Genomic DNA, 22288 nt, shown 5'->3' with positions numbered 1-22288 from the left:
CTCGCCGGCTCTCCCTCGGGCGCGGGCCGCGACGCATGCGTGCTGCGGGCCCTGCGCCTGCGCGTTGAGGTTTTCGGAGCGGCGGGGGGGGCCGTCGAGCGGTGCGCGTGCGCAGCCGTGAAGATTCGGGACAGTGGCGGCGCGTCTAAGCGGTGCGCATGCGGCAAAAATGGAAACCGCGGACGGGCGCTCACGGCCGGCTGCGCATGCGCATTCGCACGAGCGAGGTTTGCGAAAGCTCGGGCGCGCGACCGCCGCGGCGCGTCAGATCGGTGCGCATGTGCATTCCGCAAAAACAAGGCAGGCGGCGCTTGGGGCCGGCTTGCACATGCGTGCCGGCGAGAAGAGGGGGTGCAAAGCCGGGACGTGGGGCCGGAGCGGTGCGTCGGGGCGGTGCGCCTGCGCGGCCGCAAAGGGCGGCGGGAGGAAGCGAGTGCGCTTTTCCTCCGAGGCTGCGCCATTTTGTGCTCGGAGCCGCCACGGCAGCGCGCGGCGTGTGTATGAGGTGGCCGAGCGGGTGGGGAGGTCGCGGGAGCGAGGATGGCGGAAGCTGTGGCCGAGTCGGGCGACCCCGGCTCCGGCCCGGTCGCCTCGGAGACCGGGACGCGGCGGCTCAGCGACCTGCGGGTGATCGACCTGAGGGCGGAGCTAAAGAAGCGGAACCTGGACACCGGCGGCAACAAGAGCGCGCTGCTGGAGCGGCTGAGGAAGGTGAGGGCGGACCCCCAGCCTCCGAGGGGGCCGAGGCTGCGCGACCCTGCCGGCCGCTGCCCCTCGGCCTCGCGTTCCTTCTGCCCCGGGGTTTGCACGGCGGGCCGGGGCTTGGGTTGCACGGCGGGCCGGGGCAGGTCTCCATGACCTTGCAGCTCCCTTCCCTCTGCCGCTTGGGTTCCCTGGTCTGGAGACTGTCCGTCAGCCTCACGCTCGGCTCTCCCCAGGGCCTCTGCACAGCCCCGGCCGACCCCCAGTTCCCGTCCCCTTGCATTTTCCTGCCCTGGAGCCCGGTTGTCATCTCGGTCCAGCACGAGATGTCACCTCCCCGCCCCTCTCTGTTTTGTCTCGCGCACTTGAGCACTTGACACAAACTTGTCTGTGTGGAGCGGGGACCTTGAGGGTTAGGGCCTTGTGATTGGCTGCCGGCGGAAGGCGCCAGAATACTTTGACTATGGACCAGCTTGCTTCCTTCCCCGGCCCATGTTAGGTTTTTCCTCATTAAAAGTCAACGACCTTTCTCCCCGCCCTCCGCCCCCCTCTTTATTTTGGAGATCAACCGTACCCTAGGCTGGCCTCAGACTTGCTGTGTAGCCCAGGCTAGCCTTGAGCTCCTGATCTCCTGCCCCAACCTCCCACATGCTGGAATTGCAGGTGTGCCCCGTTGTGGCAGGCTGATGACAGCCTTTTGAACCCCACTCGGCCCTTTGCCCTCCCTGAATCGAGGACAGGTGTCCTGCCACCCTCCCGCTTGGAGTGATCATTTTGTGAAGGGTCACCAGCCCTGCGTTGGGGGTAATACTTGGATTTGGTTTATTTTTGCCACTGCTGGGGATCATATCCAAGACCACAGGCCGCCGGTCGAGCATGGCCCCAGCCTGCTGGCCCTGGTCTTGGAGCCTGGACTTTCATCCTCCCTTTCTCTTTGGCCTTGAGTATGAAAGGGGAGCCCGCTGTGCTGGGCGAGGCCCAAAGCCCAGATTGTGAGCACTTGCTGTCTGCGCCGATGGCTTTGCTGCTAGAAAGAACAGCTTGTGCCGGGCCCTCTTAATAAGTAACTTTGTTTAAAAATCCACCCTCTCTCCTGGCAGGCAGTTAAGGAGGAAGGACAAGAGCCTGAGGAGATCGGCATCAGCTGGGGAGTCACAAGCAAGAGGGCCGTAAAGAGATGCGCCAAAGGTACCTGCCTGTCTCGCTGCTGGGCCTGGGGAATGGGTGTCAAGCTGGGCTGCTGGCCCTCAGGGTGTCCTCCACGCGCACACAGGCCGGCTGCTCCCGCTGGACAAGTGGCCAGTGTCAGAGGTGCGGGAGGAGCGGGGCAGGAGCCGAGGGGAAGAGAAGACCCGATACAGACGCTCCCAGGGTGACGGGGGCGGGACGCGCTCTGGTTTGCAGAGTGCGCACTCTGCTCCAAACCCCAGCCCGGCACTGGCTCGTTTTCTTGAACGCCGCCACAGGGGAGCTCTCAGCTGTCCGGTGTGGTCATCCGAGCTGCACTGACTCGGCCTGTGGGTGGCTGCAGAGGAAATGTGGAGAGATCCATGGCGTGTCTGATGGTTGTGGTCAGTGTGTCTGCATGTATGTGACAGTGTGCATACTTACACAGGCATGTGTGTGGCTGCCTTGGTGTCACATTGTGCACTTTGGTTTTTGTCTGTTTTAGGGTTCATTTTATGTGTGTGAGTGTTTGTCTATGTGTGCAGTGCCAACAGAGGTCAAAAGCAGGTCTTGGATCCCTTAGACCTGGAGTGGGATGGTCATGAGTCTCCATGTGGGTGCTGCGAGCTGAAGTCTGTCCTGTACTTTTAACCACTGAGCTGTTTGTCCAGCCCATCTACTTTGGCTTTGAAATTGGGTTTACCTGGGCCAACTTAGTGTTTGGCTGGGCTGCTGACCTGAGACCTGGGGTCCACCTGTCCCCACACCCCGCTCAGGGATTACAAGTGCCCTCAAACCAGTTCCTCACGTGGTGCTGGGGATTGAACCCAGGCCCTTAAGCTCTCGTGGCCAGTGCTTTACCAGCCAAGCCATCTGCCCATTGCCCTGAGGTCAGTTTTTACCAGCAGCTTCCAGAAGGACAACTTTTCCTCAACACTCAGGAGGCTGAGGCAAGAGGATGGCCGATTCCAGGGAGGCAGAGCTATGGAGACTCTTATTAAAAAACAACCAAGGGCTGATGAAATAGTTCAACTACTAACGGTGCTTGCTGCTCAGTCTGAGGAGCTGTTAGATCCTCAAGGCCCACATAACAGAAAGAGACAGCTGGCTCCCCCAAGTTGACTTCGGGCCTCTACAGGTGTGTCATACCATAACTTTTTTATTTTAAAGCGCTGGCCTGGCGGCCTAGTGACCCTGGCTGCTTGTGTCACAAGCATGGCCTGGCTGGACTCGAGCATATCAGATCAGTGGGCAGATTGTCAGATAGGCCTGGAGGAGGTGGCAGTCTGCTTGGTTGGGAGGGCAGAGCTGTGCTGGTCCACTCGTGGAGGTGCTTCGGAGTGGTCGTCAGTGTGGTGGGCTGGCCCTTGGCTTCCACGCCAGCCCAGGGTCCTGTGACGACAGGGATGAAGTTGCCTAGGAGGCACTAACAGTTTTCTGAACACCACTTTCTGGCAGAGTGGAGGAAGTTTCGGGAAAGTCACAGTCGCTGCTTCTCAGAAGTGGGTGTGGCTCAAGCAAGGGGGTGGGGTGGGCAGGTGTTCACCCAGCATCTGTCCCAGAGCCCCGTGCGAACCTGCAGGTCAAGTTGGCTGGCTAGGGCAGGTGTCCCTTGAGCCAGTGTTGAGCGACCATCCATGTGGCACTCCTGCTGTGTCCTGTGAAGGTACCACTTGCCACCACAGAGGGCCTGAGTATTCTGAGTCCCTCCCACTTGCCAGCCACAGGAGATGCTGTATGCGCCGTAGGGATTATTTGGTCCTGGGAATTGAACTGGGTTCACCAGGCAATGCCCAGCCACCCAGCTGTGGACTTGAGGTTTCTTTTTGTGTCAGTGTCTATGTGGATCGGAGTACACATACATGTAGAGGTTAGATCAGGAATGGATTGGCCTCAGTTGTTCTCCGTGGTATTCCCGGGACAGCTTCTCACTGCCTTGGCTGTCAGCTCCAGGGTTCTCCAGTCTCCACTTCCCCAGCGTTCTTCAGATAACATCCACCTTGGCATGTGTTTAGTGTGTGTGTGCACACACATGCCCACGAGAACATACACACACATACAGTAACACAGTGCAAGTGCAGAGGTCAGAGAGGACTTGGTGCTGGGAGTCGGTTCTCTCCACCACGTGTGATCCAGGAATCAGACTCGGGCCGTCGGGCCGTCTCCTGATCCCACACGTGGGATCAGGACAGCTTTCTACAGTGGACTCTGAGGGCGGAACTTGGGTATTTGATTCCAGAGGCAGAGTTGGTAATGGCGGGGGATGGCATGCCATCAGGAAGCGGGGTGGTCACGTTTTCATCCTTATCCAGGAGTGGAGTGAGGCTGGCTCTCAGCCTTCTCAGTGACAGACTGCCTTCAGCAAGGCTCCACTCCCAAAGTTCTCGGCCTCTAGGTGGCAGCCCCTTTGCGGCCAAGCGACTCTTTCACCTAAGACCGTCGGAAACACAGATAATTACAGTTAGGAAGTAGCAACGAAAAGAATTGTATGGTTGGCGGTCACCACAACATGAGGAGCTGCGTTAAGGGGTCCCAGCATTAGGAAGGTTGAGAACCACTGCCTGAAGGGTCCATCCATAATCTCCCAAACAGCACAGTGACCTAGACACAAAATGCTCAAATATCTGACACTTGTCATCCGAATCACACCTGGAAGTGCTTTTATCTGCTGGCCTGGGACCACTGGTTCAGGTCATCTGTCCGACCAGCAAGCGGCCAGCACGTCTGCTGCCCCTCCCTGACCTGGGGTGACCATGCAGTCATCGCCACATCCGGCATCTACATGGGTGCCAGGGGCTGAATTTGGGCAGTTGTTCTTCTGTTTTGCTGATGGTTTTGTGACTTTCCCAGTATTTAACCTTTTTGGAGGTTACCTGCTGTGTTGGCATAGGGAACCAGAAATTGGAGGGACGGAAGGCCCTGAGGTCACGAGCGCCCACTGTGTTTCCACTGTGCTGGGTCATGAGGCATCCTGGGCACTTCATGCTACTGCAAGAGGCATTGGGATTGTTGTGTCACATGTGCACGTACACAGATGTACACAAAAGCGCACCCCATGCCAAGGATGCTGCTCCCTCTTCCCAGGTCTCAAACTTTGACCCTCCCTCCTCCTTGGGGTGCAGTTAGGACACCCTACAGAGTTCGTTTTCTTTCACAAAACCATTGATGGGACTCAGTTTACCACACAGACTTACTGAGCTGTTGCCACAGAATTACGAGGGTGGGCCTGACTTGAGATCCCCAGCACCCACAGGAAAACCAAGTGTGGTGCGCATCCATAACCACAGTGCTGGGAGGTGGACACAGGAGGATCCTTTGGGCTTGATGGTCGACTAGCCAGGCAAATCAGCAGGCTCCAGGTCAGTAAGACCCTCTACCAGGTAGTAACGTGGCTAACCATTACAGGAGACACCATTGTCGACCTCAAACTACCACGTGCGTGTACCACACAGGACCAGTGCTGAGGTGCAGGCAAGCACTGTAGGGAGCAGAATGCAGGTGGACCCTGTCAGCAGTCCAGCGTGTCCCCAGAGAGCACTGCAGGTGTCCCACACCCTTGCCTGGGGTGATGGGAGGCGGGGACAGGCAAGCCAAGAGTTCCAGACCAGCCAAGCACACTTTTTTCTTCTGTCTTTTGAGGTGTTTAGACCGGGGTAGTTTTGAGATTTCCTAAGGCTTTTATACCGAGCCTGGGCGCTGTGCTAGGATGACTGAAGTCTTGGCTTGGAAAGATACCCGCCCAGACAAGGCCTCTGCCGTACGGAGGAACGGCTAACACCGTGGAATTGTGTTGTCCCTGTCAACTCATTCTGAGGCTGGCTCTGGACTCTAACCCAATTGACACTATTCTATAATTAGGACTCAAGATGGAGGAGGAGGGCGTCGAGGACAACAGCCTGGAAGAAGATTCCAGAGATGGGCAGGTGTGTTGGGCCTGGGGGCGGCACACCTTCCCACACCCCATGGTCTTGGTAACTGACACCCTCACTCCCCTCACAGGAGGACGGGGCTGTGACTCTGCAGAGCTCCCAGGACAGGGACACCATGGACACAGGTGTGCCAGATGGGACGGAGGCTGAGGACCTCAGTGAGCCCTGCCTGGGGGAGGGTGACGCCGACGACGACCACATTCTTCATGCCTTCGGTGACAGTAAAGAGTACGTGGCCGCGCAGCTGGGACAGCTTCCAGCTCAGCTCCTGGAGCATGCTGTAGGTAACTTGCAGCCACGTGTGCGCCAGCGGCCCTGGGGGCTCAGCATCAGGGCTGCCCAGGTCCTGGTAGAACCAGACCTGAGTTTAATCCCTCCACAGTCAGGTGCCGGTGGCCATTGTTCTGGGACAGTGCAGGGAGTGCTGTGAACTCAAGGGAGAGGGGCGTGTGGGCGGCATGAAGGCTCCTGGGGTCACAGGGGCTTTCAAGTGCTGTGGAAACACACTCAACAGAACGGGCTGTCGTCTGTCACCTGGTGCTGCTGCTGTCAGCTCTGAAGGCCGGAGCCCAGCACAAGTCTGTCCCATGGGCACCCGCTGTTCTGTGTAGGCTGGCTTTGCATGGCACCCACAGCTAGTTGATTTAATGTGGTGTTGATTTCTTCCTAAGGGACGTGCTGGGACTCAGCCTTAGCTGAGGTCGGGGATGTAGGAACACCTGGTGGGTCTTAGGTAAATTGGAGGACCTCTGCTCAGCACAGTCGGAGCCAAGTAAGGTTGACGTAGCAGAGCTGAAGAGACACCTGATTTCCACGTGTGGTGGGAGTCTCCTGCACTTAGGAATGGCTGGGGCGGTCAGTCTCACTCAGTCAGCACAGGGGCGTCTGCCGCCTGCCTCCTGAGAGCTGCTGTTGGCCTCAGCCTGAGTCGAGGGCGACTGTGCTGGCCTCAGCTGAGCAGTCACAGCGACAGGTGCTGTGGAGGAGTGGACGGAGGTGTGCCCTGCTCTGGCCTCCCCGAAGTCATGTTCTGATTCATTTTTCCAGGTGAATGACGATGTCTCTAAGACTCTGGACGCTTCAGTGTCAGACCTCAAAGTAACTCTGGTGAGTGGCGACTCTGTGTGGCTCTGCAGTGTAGGAGACGAGACTGTGAGTGTCTTTGTGTGCATCTGTGAGTGTGTTTGTGTGTGTGCATGTGTGCATGCATGTGTGTACATCTGAGTGTGTGTGTGCATCTATGAGTGTGTGCATGTGTACATATTGTTTCTATACATCTGTATGTGCAGGTGTGCATCTGAGAGAGAGAGAGAGAGTCTGTGTGTGTGTCACCCGCACTGGCTATTCACCCTGTGGCAGTTGCCTAAGGGACAGTTAGGGCAGCAAATGTACCTTAGGTCACAGTTCCGAGGGCTTGGTCCAAGGTCAGGTGACTCTTGCTATGTGTCTGAGGGGAGGGAGAATACCATGGCAATGGGAGAGGTGCTAGAGACTGCTCACCTCACGATGGCCAGGGAGCAGGGACAGGCAGAGACAGTGCAGGCTCCTCCCCAGCCGGCACCTGCCTGTTGTCTGATCACAACCACCAAAGGAAGGAGCCATTGGTAGGGCCAGAGCCCTCTGACCAGTCACCTCCAAACCTCACACTGGAACCTGGATTTGGAGGCTGGTGTGTGGTTGGTGGAGGTACTGCGAGGTGGGGCTGTGATCAGGACCAGAGAGCCAGGTGGCTGAGCGCTGTGAGTGCCTGGAAGGTTCCCAGAGAAATCCAGGCTTAGAGTTCGTGTGGCTGAGTTCAAGGATGTACTTGGTGTGGTGGTGGCCTGAGCAAAGAGGGGTACAGCTCCTGGGGTTCAGGGATGCCACTGTTGGGGACTGTGGGGTCCCAAGGCTGTGCAAGCTGTGGCCACCCTGAGTGAATGAGTAGGCAGGCTTTCTTAAGTCCTGAGCTCAAGGGAGGGACAGGGAGACACCACCTTGCCCTTCTGTATCTTTGCTCCCTGGAAAATGGGGTCCAGTGGGGTTCAGTCTCAGGCCTGGAAGGAGTTTCCTTATGGGGCTGCTCTTCGACGGGAAGCATCAGTGAACACGGCCTTGGTGACAGGTCATGGATTCGGACTCCTGGACAGATCCAGAGGTCCATGGCTCTGCTGTTGAGGTGACGTGTGCCCTCTGTTCTCTCCAACAGGCTGGTGAAGGAGCCCCCTGGGACCCAGGTACTGCTGAGACAGGCACAGCGGTGCGCTTGGCGCTCTGCTGCTCACGCTCAAGTCCTGTCTGTTCTCGAGATGTGTTACGGTCTTGTAAATCACCCCGTCCCCCCCGTGGTGGACGGTCTCAGTCGCACACGATCAGAGATTGGAAACCCACTGTATCACCAGATCTGTGCGTGCCGGGGCAGCCCAAGGGCAGCCTTGGGGGCAGATGCATCACTTGCATCAGGCCATGTAGAGTGGCTGTAAGTGGCCACCGGGTAAGGCTGTGTGTCCGTCCACACACGAGACAGATCTTGTGATACCATACTAAGTCACAGTCATGGGGTTGAGGCAGTTGAGGTGGACAAAGGCTTTGGTAGGGCACCTAATCCAGAAGTCACCAATGCCAGAAGACAAGTGGGTCTCTGCCAAGATGCTCGTCCTGGGCCCGCTGGACTGCAGCGTTCTCACAAGCGAAGAGCGGCTCCAGTCGCCGTGGACTGTGGTGCTGGCCTCAATCCTTCAAGCTGGGAGCAAGCAGGCTCCTCAGGAAATGGGGACTGCCATGGCTTCGGCACTGCGGACACTTGGAAGGAAGTCCGAAGACACAGATGGGATTGAAACTGTGAAGAAAGCTACGGAAGCTGCGCCGTGGTTGTGGGGTGGACGGGAGGGGCGCCTCTGCCCTTGGCACAGGCTGGGGGCGCCATGGCCAAGGGCGCAGGTAGAGTGCAGGCGCTGTGTAGCGGGTTTTCCAATCTCTGTGTAGCCAGCAGTTCTGTCGGTGTGAGCGGGGCCGCCGCGCCCGAGCCGCAGTTGTGATTGCTTTATTTCCCTGGTGATTAAACCTTGTGCCATTCTATTCCTGTTAAATCCGTAGAAAATGAGAAAATACTCGACATTTTGGGGGAAACTTGTAAATCTGAGCCAGTAAAAGAAGAAGGTTCGGAGCTGGAGCAGCCCTTTGCCCAGGCCACGAGTAGTGTGGGGCCAGACAGGAAGCTGGCGGAGGAAGAGGACCTATTTGAGAGCTGCGGACACCCGGAAGAAGAAGAGGAGGAAGAGCAGGAAGAAGAGCAAGAGGAGGAGGGAGATTTAGCTTTGGTCCGCAGCAGCGAGTCTGAGTCTCCAAGCACTCGGTGTCAGTGGAGCGAGGCAGACGCCCCGTTAGCAGTAGTGAAAAGGGAGCCGGTGAAGGAGATGAGCCAAGGTGCCAAGCGCAGGTGGAGGTACAAGCAGGCTCGACTGCGCCGGGGGCAGGCAAAGCTGGCAGGTGGAGGCGCCGGGACGGAGCGCGAGCCTGTAGGGCTAGAGGAGCCAGTTGAGCAGAGTAGCGCAGCTGCCCAGCTCGCGGAGGCCGCCAGTCAGGAGCTGGCGAGAGCGCCCACAGCAGCCCTGAGCCCCGAGCCCCAAGATAGCAAAGACGACGTGAAGAAGTTTGCTTTTGACGCTTGTAATGACGTCCCTGCAGCTCCTAAAGAGTCCTCAGCCAGTGAGGGCGCTGATCAGAAAATGAGGTTTGTTGATTCTCAGTCCTAGACCAGATGCTATCTCCTTTCATTGTCACTAGTGACACATGAGCTGTTTAGAGCCTGCAGTCGGCAGCCGCGCTGCCCAGCACTAGCTCCTTCAGGCAGCTCCATGTCTCTGCGTATGTTAAACGGGTGATTGGTTTTCCCTTGCTCAACCTGCCATGGTTGGATTCTTAAATTGATGACTGGTATCGCCAGCTAGACTGAATTGCTCTGTAGGGATCTGACACTGTATTGTTGTAGTCAGATTTCCCAACATAAACTTGCAAAAGGTGTCTGTCAGTTTAATTTGAGACTAATTCCCTGGTAGGTATTCAGTTTTAGCACATTCATTCTTTGAAATTAGTTCACTCTGGCTTTTCTTGTTGCAGTAACATTCGTTTCTGTCTCTAGCTCTGTTAAGGAAGAACAGGATATAAAGCCAGTCATTAAAGACGAGAAAGGTAGGCCTGCCTTGCTTGTGTTGCTGTGCGGGGACCCGGGGAGGAGGTGGGCTGCAGGCTGCCATGTGTGCCGGTTGCCCTGTGCACAGCCCTTCCCTGAACCACTGTCGAGGTTCTGAGCATCTGTGCATCACAGGGTAGCACACCCAGACAGGACACCTGCTCTGTGAGCCGTCCTGCCCAGCCGTCTCTGCCACAGGGTGTTCCTCTGGTTATTTCTGGGGTGAAGAGTCTGGCGGCCTTGTGTAAAATGCTTGCTGGAGTATGAGCCTGAGGATTCTGTTTATCCCTGGAACCCCAGCACTGGGGAGGCAGAGGCACGATGAGCTCTGAGCTTCACTGCCCCACCAGTCCAGCCTAATCTGTGAGCTGCAGGCTCATTGGGCTGTGTCTCAAAATAAGGTAGAAAATGAGGAAGACGTGTGATGTTGACCTCTGACCTCCACATGCACACAAACTCATGGCACAGGGAATCTTGCAGCTTCTGCCCCCTGTGGTGGCTGTTCAGCTTGGTGGATGAGTCCTACCTCAGTGGCGCTGATGACCTCCTCTCCCCAGGCCATACCAGCTGTAGTTCAGGAAGGAACCTGTGGGTCAGCGGGCTGTCCTCCAGCACGCGTGCTGCTGACCTCAAGAGCCTCTTCAGCAAGCACGGGAAGGTAGGGCGCCCCACATCTGGCCTCCTAGCTCTTAGTGTTCTTTTCCTCGGGTGTTGGTGTCTTCTCTCATGCTCAACACAGAGCTGAGACTTATTGCGTGTTTGCCACTAACTAGACTCACCCTCTTGGTTTGGACTTGGTGGCCTAAAGCTCACTGTATGGATCAGGCTGGCCTCAGACTTGCACCACCATACCCAGCTCGCCTACCTTGTTGTGCTTAGTTCTTGGAGTTGAACTGTCTCCCTCCTTCCACATGTGGAACAGCTGTGGTGACAGGCCTGTGCTCCAGAGTTAGGGACATAAACTGGACACGATCTCAGCACCCCTCAGGTGGAGGCGTGAGGATCAGAGTCACAGTCATTCAGTCATCCTGGGCATCTAGTGGGTTAGAGGCCAGCTTGACCTACAGAAGACAAGGAACACCCGCTTAGTTCTGCTCAGAGTGCCCAGGGTAGCCCAGAGAGGCAGTTTACCCTCCCTGAGCTCTTCTCGGGAGTCCCTCTGAGTCTAAGGCCAACCCAGCAGGGCTGTGTGCTGGTGAGGGAGCTGTTGGCTTCTGTGTCCTTCAGCCTGGAGCATCTTGGAAACTTGAGCAGGAGAGCAGGTCCAGCCTCTCGCTAGTGCAGTGCGAGCCTCAGCGCTTCCCCTGGGCACTTGGGGACAGGACGGGAGACTGCCCTGCACTGGGGGGTGGAGCACTGGGACACACAGCACTCTGGTCCATCCCTGGGTGCAGGCCTAGGCAGCTGCTCCACTCAGCAGCTGTCACACCCGCTGCGACAGGTGGTGTCATAAGACACGCCCCGCAGCCACTGGTGTGTGGTGGTTGGGTGCTGCTCTCCTCCATGCACTGCAGGGTGCAGAGGCTGCGAGTGTGTCCCAGCTACTGCGTTCAGCAGAGCCTTGAGAGCCGGTGACCTGGTGTATCTGCTAAGTCTCAAGGAGGCCAGAGGCGCAAGAGCAGCAGGGGTTTCTGATACAGAGGTCAAGGGCCCGTGCCCTGTCCCCGTCCGTCTGTCTGTCTGGCTGCCTCCCTGGCTGCTGTCGAGCACAAGGGTGCATGTTTGCGATGTCCTGTGGACTGGAGTGCAGCCCGCCTCCCCCGGGTTCAGAGCACAGCGTGCTGCTGCTGCTGCTGCTGCACCAGTTACGCTTGGCACGAAGAGCACAGAGAGCTCCCCAGCCTTCAGCCCATGCTCTTCCCCTCAGGGCTCACCCCCTGCAGCACAGGTGACGACTGGTGGGGCGAGGAGTCGGAGGAGAGAGCCTTGCTCTTGGACGAACTCACACACCCTGTCCAGCTGGGCTTGATTTTTGTCTTTGTTCTTAAACTACCCACTGCCTTTTTCTCCCAGCATTTTTAGGAGAGCACTGGGTTTTCTGGGCTCTGCTTTTCATGCTCCTGTCTTTAGGACTCAGCATTGTGGCCCCCTGGAGTTGAGGCAGGCACTCTTTCTGGTGCCCAGCTCCCACCTCCCCAGGCCTGCTGGAGTCCGGGCTTCTGTTGCGTTCTGGTGGCTTCTCTTGCACTTTGTTTCCTGGCCTCTGCTTTGTAACACCAGTCAGTCTTTCACCTCCAGACGTGGGTTCTGGTGGCTTGAGGGGGTTCCTACACTTTCTGACATGCTGGCCCACTTCTTGCCTGGGCAGATTCTGGCATCTAGTTTGTGCCGTGTCCCCTGTACCGTTGACAGTGCACCCTGTCCCTGTGGGCTGCGCTGTCAGCTGCTGGCTGTTCTGTCTGAGCAGTGAGTGACCTGCCTACCTGGGAGGGGCCCCTGAATGCCAGCCTCTCTGTGCATGGGTCAGGGCATTATCATCCAGCTCAGAACCTCTGCAACCCTCAGCTTACCTTTAACCTGCCTCAGTTTCCCTCCCTGCCCATGCCCTGGAAACTCCAGGCATAAAGCGAGCAATCTGGATGCTTTGCGTGTGTCTGGGTCTGCAAAGCACCGGCCTTTCTCTGTAGGGCAGTGACTGCCACCCCCAGGCAGAGGAGAGGGCCGGGCCAGGAGCTGCGGCCTAGTGGGGGTCACCTCTGTGTGGGGGCTGATTGGGCTCCCTGTCTGCCCATGTGACACTTGACTGGCTCTCGTGCTGTTTGTCGCCATGAGAGCTGCTGCGCTCTGACCAGTGGAGACTCTCTAGGCCCCCAGAGGGGCCAGGCAGAGCCGAGTGCCGAGGGTGGCGCCAGTGGGTGTGGTGCTTGGTCCTGAGTAAGCCTGTGGTCCCGTGACAGGCCAGGTGTGTCCTTAACCAGTGTACTTTCCCTCGGAGGTTGTCGGGGCCAAGGTGGTCACCAACGCCCGAAGTCCTGGGGCTCGGTGCTATGGATTTGTGACCATGTCCTCGTCAGATGAGGCCACCAAGTGCATCAGCCACCTGCACAGAACCGAACTGCATGGGAGGATGATCTCTGTGGAGAAGGTGAGGTGCCTGCTGTCGCCACCCACAGCAATGGCAGGGCTGTGCCCCCCCCAAGTCACCACCACCCCGTTACATTCTAGGCCAAAAACGAGCCCTCTGGGAAGAAGTCGGCAGACAGGAGAGCTTGTGACCTGAAGGAGAAGGTGCCAGGGCCGGACAGGCCTCACCCTGTGGAGATCAAGATGGAGAAGTACAGTGACGTGGCGGCCCTCACCCCTGGGTTCCAGTGCCCTTCCAAACCCCGCTTCCCAGCTGGTAGCCACAGGGCAGTGCAGTCCCTAATCAGAGCCCAGAGCCAGGTAGCTGAGCAGCCCCCGCCAGGCTCCGTACCAGCTGCGGCAGTGCGGCGGCTAGAGCGGCCTTATGGCCGGCCTTTCCCTCTTGGCCATGAGAACATCAGACCTGGAAGGGCTTCCTGAGCTGACATCCAGATGTGCACCAGATTTTCCAGCTCACAGCCCCTCCCGACAGATGTCACTCATCACCACGTTCATGCAGATGTTAAAAATGTCCCGGGCATGCTGCACATCTCCATGGCAGCCTGCAGTGCCTTAGCACTTTCGGAGCCAGGGTCTCGGGAGTGCTCTTGCCAAGGGGCATGGCTTGTGTTTTCAGCTGGAATTGACAGGCACAGGCTGGCGGCCTGGAGAGGGCCTGGCAGTTTGTTATCCCTGTTGAGGATCGTTGGTAGGAGGCTCCGTGACAGAGAAAGTGGTTGTGGGTGTCACGTGGGTGATGCTAGGGTACAGGTGGGCTGGGCTTCAGAGCTGCACATGGCTCCCAGAGCAGTGCGGAGCCAGCTGGCCTCAGAGGGATCACTGCTCCTCAAGTCCCCCAGGGAGGATGGCAGCAGTGAACCAGAGTGCTGAGAATGAGGCGGTCACCGGGACCGTGCATCAGGCCCTGCCTGCAGTCTGGCCCTGGGTGGAAGTTGCGGGCTCTGGGGAAGTACCCAGCAGCATGGGTGGGGCCAGCACTCACTCGAGGAGGCTTCTGGCTGTGGCTCTGGCTGGGCATGGCAGGTGGCACGCCTGTGGCCTGCTGATAGAGAGCATTCAGAGGCTTATTCTGGTGGTACCACCTTGGGACATGGTAACAGAAGAGTTGGCTTTCTCTGCTGATTAAAATATTACCAAAAATTGTGGGGAGTCCCAGCAGAGCAGTTACATGATGCCTGGGAAATCAGGGTCCCCTCTTGGGGCTCTGAGTCTCACTAATAAATGCATCTAAGAACAGATACAAATGCAAGCCTGAAGGTGATATATAGAGTCTAAAGGGAGAACCCAGGGCAGGAACACTGGAGAGCTGCCAGGAGGAAGGAGAGTGCGGAAAGAATAAGGGACCCAGAGCGGCAGGAAGTGTAAGAGCAAGCTGAGGCTCTGGCCGGCACCCTAAGAGGCAGGGGAGAAGAGAAGCAGCGGCAACCTGCCTCTCTGTGGCAGGCCCCAGGAGGCAGACGCTGCCCATCCTACAGCTCCATAGGATGGGCCTGTGGGAAGGAAGGGGACCATGACTGAGTGAACATTGTGTGAGAGTCTGGAAAGGATGGGGAGCAGATGAGGCCGGGCTGCGCTCATTCTCTGGGCTGTCGTCATGGGGCTCTGTCCTGCTTGTCAACACGGGGGTCAGTCGGTGTTGATTTAATAGAGGTCATATCTCACCTGTGGCCTAAGCTGGAGAGCTGGGCTTGTCCACTACACTCGCTTCAGACCACTTTCCTGTGAAGTGTCTTTAGGGTGAGCAGGGTGGCTCAGCTGGTAAAGGCGCTTGCCAAGCCTGACGGCCAGCATTTGATTACCAGAATCTCCATGGTGGAGAGAACCGGCTCCTGCAAGCTGTCCTCTGCCCTCTCTCTACACGATCACTCTGAGTACACCCACACAGAGACACAGGAAATCATGTGGCTGGGAATGTTGCTCAAGCCCTGACTTCCATCCCTAGCACCATGGAGAACCAGGTGTGATGGCACATGTCTGCCATCCCAGTGTCAAGACAGAGACTGGAAGGTCAGGAGTTTGAGGCCAGCCTGGACTTCATGGGTCTCTGGGTTAGCTGAGGTTCTGGGGATCCAACAGCACTCTGGCCCTCATACTTCCAGCTTTTAGGCCACCAAAGAGGTGCAGGCCTCAGATCCTCCCTTCGCTGGTGGGTGGGGCCAGTGGCTCCAGTGGAGATCACCTGGAGGCTACAGCTCACTGTTTTCAACAGAACTGTGATCAAGAAGGAAGAGAAGTTGGAGAGGAGAGAGGAGAAAAGGCCGGAAGACATTAAAAAGGAGAAGGATCAAGATGAGCTCACACCAGGAGCTGCCAGTCGGTCTCGAGTCGCCAAATCAGGTGAGCCGTGTCTTGGACACCAGTGGAAGGGGTGGAAACGTAGCAGGGGAGGAGGGGTCAAGGGCGGAAGGCAAGCGAGGTTTTCCACTCGCTGGGTTTTCTCCTGTGTCATGTATAGGCCACAGTCACAGACCGTGTGATAGAAAAGAGCTTTCTATTCTTCAAATCAGGCCTAGGGGCAAAGGCCTATGTCACCCCCCACTCAGAACTGTGGCAGGGAGATCGCGGTCAAGGCCGGCTTGGGCAGCCCAGTGAACCCCTGTCACAGAATCCCAGCATCGGGTGTGCACCAGACTGAGGGGGGGTGGAGCCCGGGGTAGGCACTGCCCACACAGGAGGAAGAAAGGGCTTGCTCCCCAGTAGAGGGCAGGCTTGGGGCGGGCCTGGGGCTGTGTGCAGTCGGGTTCCTCCAGGCCCATGGCCTGAGCACAGGATGCACTCAGAGCTGGGCAGGAGGGGCACCTTGACGAGAACTAAGGTGAAGACAAAGCCCACGCCGCAGCTCCCTCCCTCCCTAGTGCTGAGAGAAGAGCGAGTTCACCAGCAGCCGGAGACAGTCCTCAACAAAAACTAAGAAGTTAAAGTGAAACTAAAAAGTCCAGTCATCTTTAATCCCAGCACTCGGGAGGCAGAGGCAGACAGATATCTGAGTTCAAGGTCTGCCTGGGCTACATAGTTTCAAGATAGCAAGGGCTACTCAGAGAAACTTTGTCTTGAAAATGAGCCGGGCAGTGGTGGTGCACACCTTTAATCCCAGCACTGGGAGGCAGAGGCAGGCGGATCTCTGTGAGTTCGAGGCCATCTGGTCTACAGAGTGAGGTCCAGGACAGACACCAAAACTACACAGAGAAACCCTGTCTCGAAAAAAAAAAAATAATAATGAAATAAAAGGAAATTAGAGCTTCTCCGTGTGTTGAGCTTCCCGGTGCTTACAGCCCGGGGCCCGCAGTGCAGAGATTTCCAGCCAGCTCTTTGGGGCAGAGGGAACATCCCTGCCGCCCACACAGTGAGGAGGCATGGCCGCTGTTGGGTGATGCACCCGCCACGGCCACTCTACTCACACTTGCGGGGCTGCAAGGCTGAGCTGTAGCCCACATGCTGACTGTGCTTTCCTGCAGGCAGCAGAGGCACCGAACGTACAGTGGTAATGGACAAGTCCAAGGGCGAGCCCGTCATCAGCGTGAAGGCCGCAAGCAGGTCAAAGGACAGAGTGAGTGTGGACAGACAGGGCTGGGTCACTCCTCTCCTGCCCAGGGACTGCCGCGTGGCCAGCCTTGGCAGAGATGGCCATGCAGCATGCTACAGTGTGACAGTGACGTACCTGTTTCTGCTCTTGGCTGTTCTTGGTAGCACCAGGGTGGTGTTTGGGCCTGCACGACACTCTTCACCCTGGAAGCCTCTACCAAAAAGAGCCGGGCTGGCACAGTGTGTGCCCCACCAGGCCCAGGGCTGGGGTGCATCCGAGTGAGCGCAGGCTCGCACTCCTGCGGGAGGAGTGAGTGAGCATTTGGGAGCGCCTGTAGCTCCCAGGGCTGGCTGGCTGGCTGGCCTGGGCCCTCGGAAACCCAGATACAGTCCTGAAGCCAGCAGCTGCCCCTGCACAGACTGGAGCGGCTGTGATCTGGGCCGCTGTGCAGGGTGCTCGCACTGTAGAAGCATGGCGGCGGTGGCGGGAGCCCCTCACAGCGCATGGCTCAGCTTCGTGCCAGAGCGCTGCCCCTGTTGATTTCCTCCCCGTTTACATGTGTGTGCGCCGTCTGTGGAGCAGCCCAGTGATGCCCTGGGGCTGGAGTTAGAGTTGTGAGCTGCCAGCCTAGGTCCTCTGAACTTAGAGCGCTCTGGTGGTTTTGAATCAGACATGCCGGTGCCACCCTCAGGGTCTGTGGGGATCTGGCTGACCCTGGGAGGACAGCCAGGCAGTAGTGGCACAGGCCTTTAATCCCAGCACTTAGGAGACAAGCAAGCCCATGTCGGGGAGTTCGAGGACAGCCAGGGCTACACAGAGAAACAAACCTGTCTCAGAAAAGACACAGTCAGTCACAGGGGCAGAAGAGCTGCAGTCGGGGCCTGAGGTGCGGCCTCCCTTCTGACCGGAAGTCTGGCTTGGCTCTGCTCCATCTGTATCCAGGGCGGTCCTGCCACCCCCTCAAGTGCTGATGTCACGGGCGCATGTCCTTACATGCAGCTCTGTAAGATTGAGAGTAGGCTGGTTCGGATGTCCTCAGGCCTCTGTCACTGCTTTGTGGTGAAAACCAAGAAGCCCAGCACTCGGGAACTAGGCAGGATGGCGTGTGCCAGGTGAGCCTGGCGCTCTGCACACTGCTCAGTTCTGACTGAACCACTCTGCTCAGCAGAGCTCCAAAAGTCAAGACCGCAAGTCGGAGGGCCGGGAGAAGAGAGAGATCCTGTCCTTCGACAAGATCAAGGAGCAGAGGGAGCGGGAGCGCCAGAGGCAGCGGGAGCGCGAGATCCGGGAGACGGAGCGGCGAAGGTGAGGGTGGGGGTGAGGAGCAGTGACCCTCAGGCCAGGGCCTGTGCCTGGCGGGGCAGCCCGAGGCCTGGCTGCCCGAGGACCTTTGCGGAGCCCTAGTGGGGAGGGCTGGACTTGGCATAGGAGGCCACAGGCCGAGGAGCATGGGCAGCGCTGCGGCCGCAGCTTGCGGTGTGGGCTGACAGCCCCCCCCCGCCTGCAGGGAGCGGGAGCAGCGGGAGCGGGAGCAGCGGCTGGACGCCTTCCAGGAGCGGCGGGAGAAGGCGCGTGTGCAGCGGGAGCGCCTGCAGCTCCAGTGCCAGCGGCAGCGGCTGGAGCGCGAGCGGCTGGAGCGGGAGCGCCTGGAACGCGAGCGCATGCGTGTGGAGCGCGAAAGGCGCAAAGAGCAGCAGCGCATCATGCGTGAGCGGGAGGAGCTGCGGCGGCAGCAGGAGCAGCTGCGGGCTGAGCAGGAGCGGCGGGCGCTACGCAGACCCTACGACCTGGATGCTCGGTGAGTGCCGTGCCCGGTGCCGCCTCCCCGTGGAAAGCCACGTGGTGCCGCTCCTTGTCCCCTCTCTGTGCTGTGGCCACCTGCCTGTGCTGCCGGCTCTCGGCCAGGGGACAGTCACTGCGGGCAGGCGTGCTGAGGGAGCCTGGAGGAGGAGGCTCAGTGCCTGTCGTTCCATCCCTGCACAGCCCAGAGGAGACAGGGAGAGGCATGAGGTCCCCCAGTGTGTCCTGTGCTCGTGCCTGTGGTACTGGTGATGGTCAGCTCCCAACAGCCTGCCTCCATCCTGGGGGACAGCGCCATTGGTGACTGGGTTGCTGCTGCTGCTGCTGCCACCTTAAATGAAGTATTTTTGCAAAATGCAAACCAGGAGGGAAGACAGCTACTGGCCTGAGGGGAAGCGTGCAGCCATGGAGGACAGGTACCGAGACTTCCCACGGCCGGATCACCGCTTCCACGACTTTGACCACCGGGAGCGTGGCCACTACCAGGAGCATGTCATAGACAGGTCAGCTCCTCCCCTGCAGCTGCTCCCCACAGCCACCAGGTGTGTGGCCGGTGGGTCCTAGTGCTCTCGGAAAAGCTGCTGGGACCTCCACAGGACAGCTGTGCCCAGCCCTCGGTGTCCTGACTACCGAGGCCCCTCCTGCCTCCCAGAGATCTTCGGTTGGGCCCGCTTGCTTGGCCTGGATAGTCTGGAGGAGGAAGCAAGTTGTAAGGAGGTCACTGACCGTGCGCCCCTGGGGCTGCGCTCTCGGCCCCTTCTTTCCTGGGGTCTTGTCAGGGCTGTTCCTCAGCCTTCCCAGGCTATCTGTGTTCCAGACCGTCTCACTCCTGCCCGTTGGGATGCAGGGCAGCTCCCCTGGGCTTTGTGGAGGCTGTTGCCACCGGTTCTGCCCTGACTCCCACCTCTAGAGAAAGCCCTCCACCTACCACTCCATCCCTGGTGGTGTGTGCCTAGCACACGGGGGCTGGGGGCGGGGTGTGCATAGACCTTGTCCCGGGGAGACACTGCCACCACACCGGTGCCCTGTTCCCTCTGCAGGAGAGATGGGTCCAGACCGAGGCTGGAGGAACTCCTGGACGGGCAGGTGAGTGGCCCTGCTGTGGGGGGGGAGGGCAGCTGCCCCGCTGAGTGTCCCCAGTAGAGACTGTCGGCGCCCCGTTGCCGCCTGCTGGGGAGCCTAGTGTCTCTGCTCTGAGGGCCGTCGTTGCCGTGGCCGCTTTGCAGCCCCTGGGGAGGAGGGTCCAGGCTTTGGCCCTCCAGTTGAGCTGGGTGCCATGAGAATACAGCGGGGCCCCTGAGCCTCCAGGGCGGAGGTGAGGACCTGCGGGGTGGACAGGCAGGACAGGGCTTTGCAGACAGCTTGTCTCCTGGGGTCCCCAGAGCACGCTCCTTCGTCTGTGCACAGGCGGAGCTGCCGTGCCTGGCCTGCAGAGCTGCCTGGCGGGCACGTGGGCCACCCTGCCTCGTTGCACACGTAGGGCACGTGGGTTTGGCTCGGTCGAGCACTGAAGCTGGGCCTGTGTGCACGGCCCGAAAGACCCGTCTCTCCTGCCCTCTGCAGCGCCACCGGGATGACCACCCCAGCCGCGGAGGCTCCCTCGAGCATCAGGGTTGGGACTACTCCCGAGACAGCTGGCGCGCCTACAGCTCTGACAAGAAGGCGAATGACGGCCAAGGGCTGCCCCCTCCCCCCAGGTGAGTCTCCTCCACAGGAGGAGCCTGGCTGAGCTGCCTGCCGGGATGCTCATGGAGGGAGCAGGCGAGGGGTCCCCCTGGAAGGGTGGGAATCGCCACCCCAGCAGGAGCACTCGGGGATAGGTGGTTTGAGGCTCCCACCACTGTCTGATTACAGTCCCTCCCCGGAGCCCGAGTTAGTGTTTAAATTGAAAAGCCCATGCCACAGCAGCCCGCACTTCACCCACCCGGACCTTGCACCCACAAATCCACCTTTCTGGTTGGATTCCCCATCCCGGATGCTTCCCGTCTTGCAGACATACGCGCACACACACTTGTGACCCTTTTTGTCTGGGTCTCTCTGAACACTGTCCTTGAGGTCCCCTGCATGCTGTGGTGTGTTTTGGGGTGGTACTCCTGTCCACCACAGAATGTCATACTGTGGACAGGGCCACTTCCCCCCACTGGGCTGTTAAGGTGAGGTGTGCTGTGCCCCTTCAGCTGTGGGTCATGCTGCCGGCATGTGCTGCCCGCGTGTGTGTGCGTGTGTGTGTGTCTGTCTGTCTGTGTGTGTCTGTGTGTGTCTGTGTGTGTCTCAGCGTCTTCCCACACAGTGGGGAGGCCCGAGTGTGGACCCCTGGTCTGGCCAGGACCACCGTGGCATCTTGTGGCCTTACTGTGTGGCAGCGGCCTTGGTAGTGAGGGTCCTTTCCCCCATGGTGCCTGGCATCCTCCTTGCCCACCTCTGGCCCATCTTTGAAGAAGCCCTGCAGTTGGGCTCACATATTTCTGCTGGGATGGAAGCGAGTGGGGATAGCCATTGTCTCCTTCTGTTTGGCAAAGGGTCAGCAGAGACTGGGCAGAGCACGGCGCACAGCTGGAGCAGCAGCAGCAGCAGCAGCTTCCCAGCTGGCACGGTGCTGCAGACACCAACACAACAGGCCATGAGCACATACGGTGGCGAGGTACCAGGCGGCTGCAAGGGGCGGGTGGACACTGGGTCCACAGTGCAGGCGGGGTCCACAGAACGGTCTCTCTCGCAGGTGCTGAGCGGGCCCTTGCAGGATCTGGGCATGCACAGGTGGCCGCAGGCCGGGGTGGCGTGGCTGGGTAAGAAGCTGCAGTGCCATCCACTGTCTCCGTCTTCCTCTCCCTCCCTCTGCATGAGCGCCCTGGCTGGTCTGCTGGTCTGCGTGACTGTACAGGGCCCTCTGCTCTGCGGGGTGGCGCCTTGTGGTCACCAGGCATGACCCTTGCCGACCATCTACCTTTGTTGTAGGCAAAGCAGCTTTGCACACGGTGGACATTCCCAGGGCCACGTGGTGCCCGCTGGTGGACTAGAAGATGGTGGCGTGACCAGCCAGGACCAGAGTGGCAGAGTCCTCCACCCCCATTTCACCCGCCGCTACTGAGCCCTGCTCTAGACCAAACCCTGCTGTTCCACGTAGGCAGAGGCTATGGCCCAAGCCACCTCACACTTGGGCACCGCCAGCAGTCACAGGTTCTGCTACGTGTCAATGTGAACTCACTCTCCTGGTGTTTTTAATAAACACAGTCCTGTTCTGCTGTTTGTAAGACAAGGTTTCTGTTGTCAGGCATTCCACACCCCTCAGATGGCCCGTTCCACCCTGCCCAGCTCCTGTGGGCACAGCTGTGTCCCCACGCTTGGCCCGTGCTCAGGGCCTAGATCATCTGCCCCTCAGCTCAGACGTGGCGGACTTGGAATCTCAGCCGGGGGTGTCTGCTGCAGACCTGCCTCTAGCTGTGAGGGTGGGGTGACAGGTTCCCTTGGCCAGCCATACCTGGGCTGCTGGGAGTTTTCTTTGTCAGCCGCTGTTGAAGTGTCCATGGTAGCCGGCCTGCAGGGCCCGAGAGCTCCAGGACTGCAGGCTGGCCGCAGACAGTGTTTGGGGGGGAGGGCGGATGGGGGGGGCTGTGGCATTGGGGAGGGAGCAGCTGCAGAGACGCCAGCCGCCTTTGCTCGTCTAGGCCTGGTACAGAAACCTGAGCCTGCTTTCCCTCGCAGCCCCCTTGAAAAGCCAGTCTGATGGTGGCAGGCACTAGGTGCCCGGTGAGGCACTGCCAGCCAGGCTCTGGCTGAAGGACCACCTTCCTCAGCATCCCTCCCCACCCCCCTGAGCTCAGGTGTGAGAGCATCCAAACCCCGTGCTGTGGAACAGGGTTGAGAGGTCCCTGCGTGGTGGCTGAGGCTTGGATCAGGTTTCCTGAGCAGTTG

The 22288-nt window shown here is 59.0% G+C and overlaps 1 protein-coding gene across 3 annotated transcripts; it reads left to right on the top strand.

The window, feature by feature from the left end:
• Positions 1-436: 436 nt before the first annotated feature.
• Positions 437-21627, top strand: Safb2 (scaffold attachment factor B2). Of its 3 annotated transcripts, none has more exons than XM_028859681.2 (21): positions 437-711; positions 1803-1890; positions 5728-5792; positions 5869-6078; positions 6846-6905; positions 7987-8014; positions 8874-9510; positions 9919-9968; positions 10527-10627; positions 12905-13054; positions 13135-13244; positions 15263-15390; positions 16509-16600; positions 17745-17881; positions 18084-18374; positions 18742-18879; positions 19417-19462; positions 19940-20073; positions 20896-21017; positions 21096-21162; positions 21332-21627. In XM_028859681.2, the coding sequence occupies exons 1-21, from the start codon at positions 541-543 to the stop codon at positions 21462-21464; spliced, it is 2958 nt and encodes a 985-aa protein (XP_028715514.1). In that variant the 5' UTR covers positions 437-540; the 3' UTR covers positions 21465-21627. The 3 variants fall into 3 exon arrangements, with proteins under 3 accessions (XP_028715514.1, XP_037053731.1, XP_037053732.1); XM_037197836.1 differs by having other exon boundaries at positions 17742-17881; XM_037197837.1 differs by lacking the exons at positions 437-711; positions 5728-5792 and having other exon boundaries at positions 17742-17881.
• Positions 21628-22288: the final 661 nt, after the last annotated feature.

This window comes from Peromyscus leucopus, chromosome 22, assembly GCF_004664715.2.
Source record: "Peromyscus leucopus breed LL Stock chromosome 22, UCI_PerLeu_2.1, whole genome shotgun sequence".
NCBI classification, from domain to species: domain Eukaryota; kingdom Metazoa; phylum Chordata; class Mammalia; order Rodentia; family Cricetidae; genus Peromyscus; species Peromyscus leucopus.
Note: the sequence above shows the minus strand (reverse complement) of the source record. Positions and strands in the feature narration are given on the sequence as shown.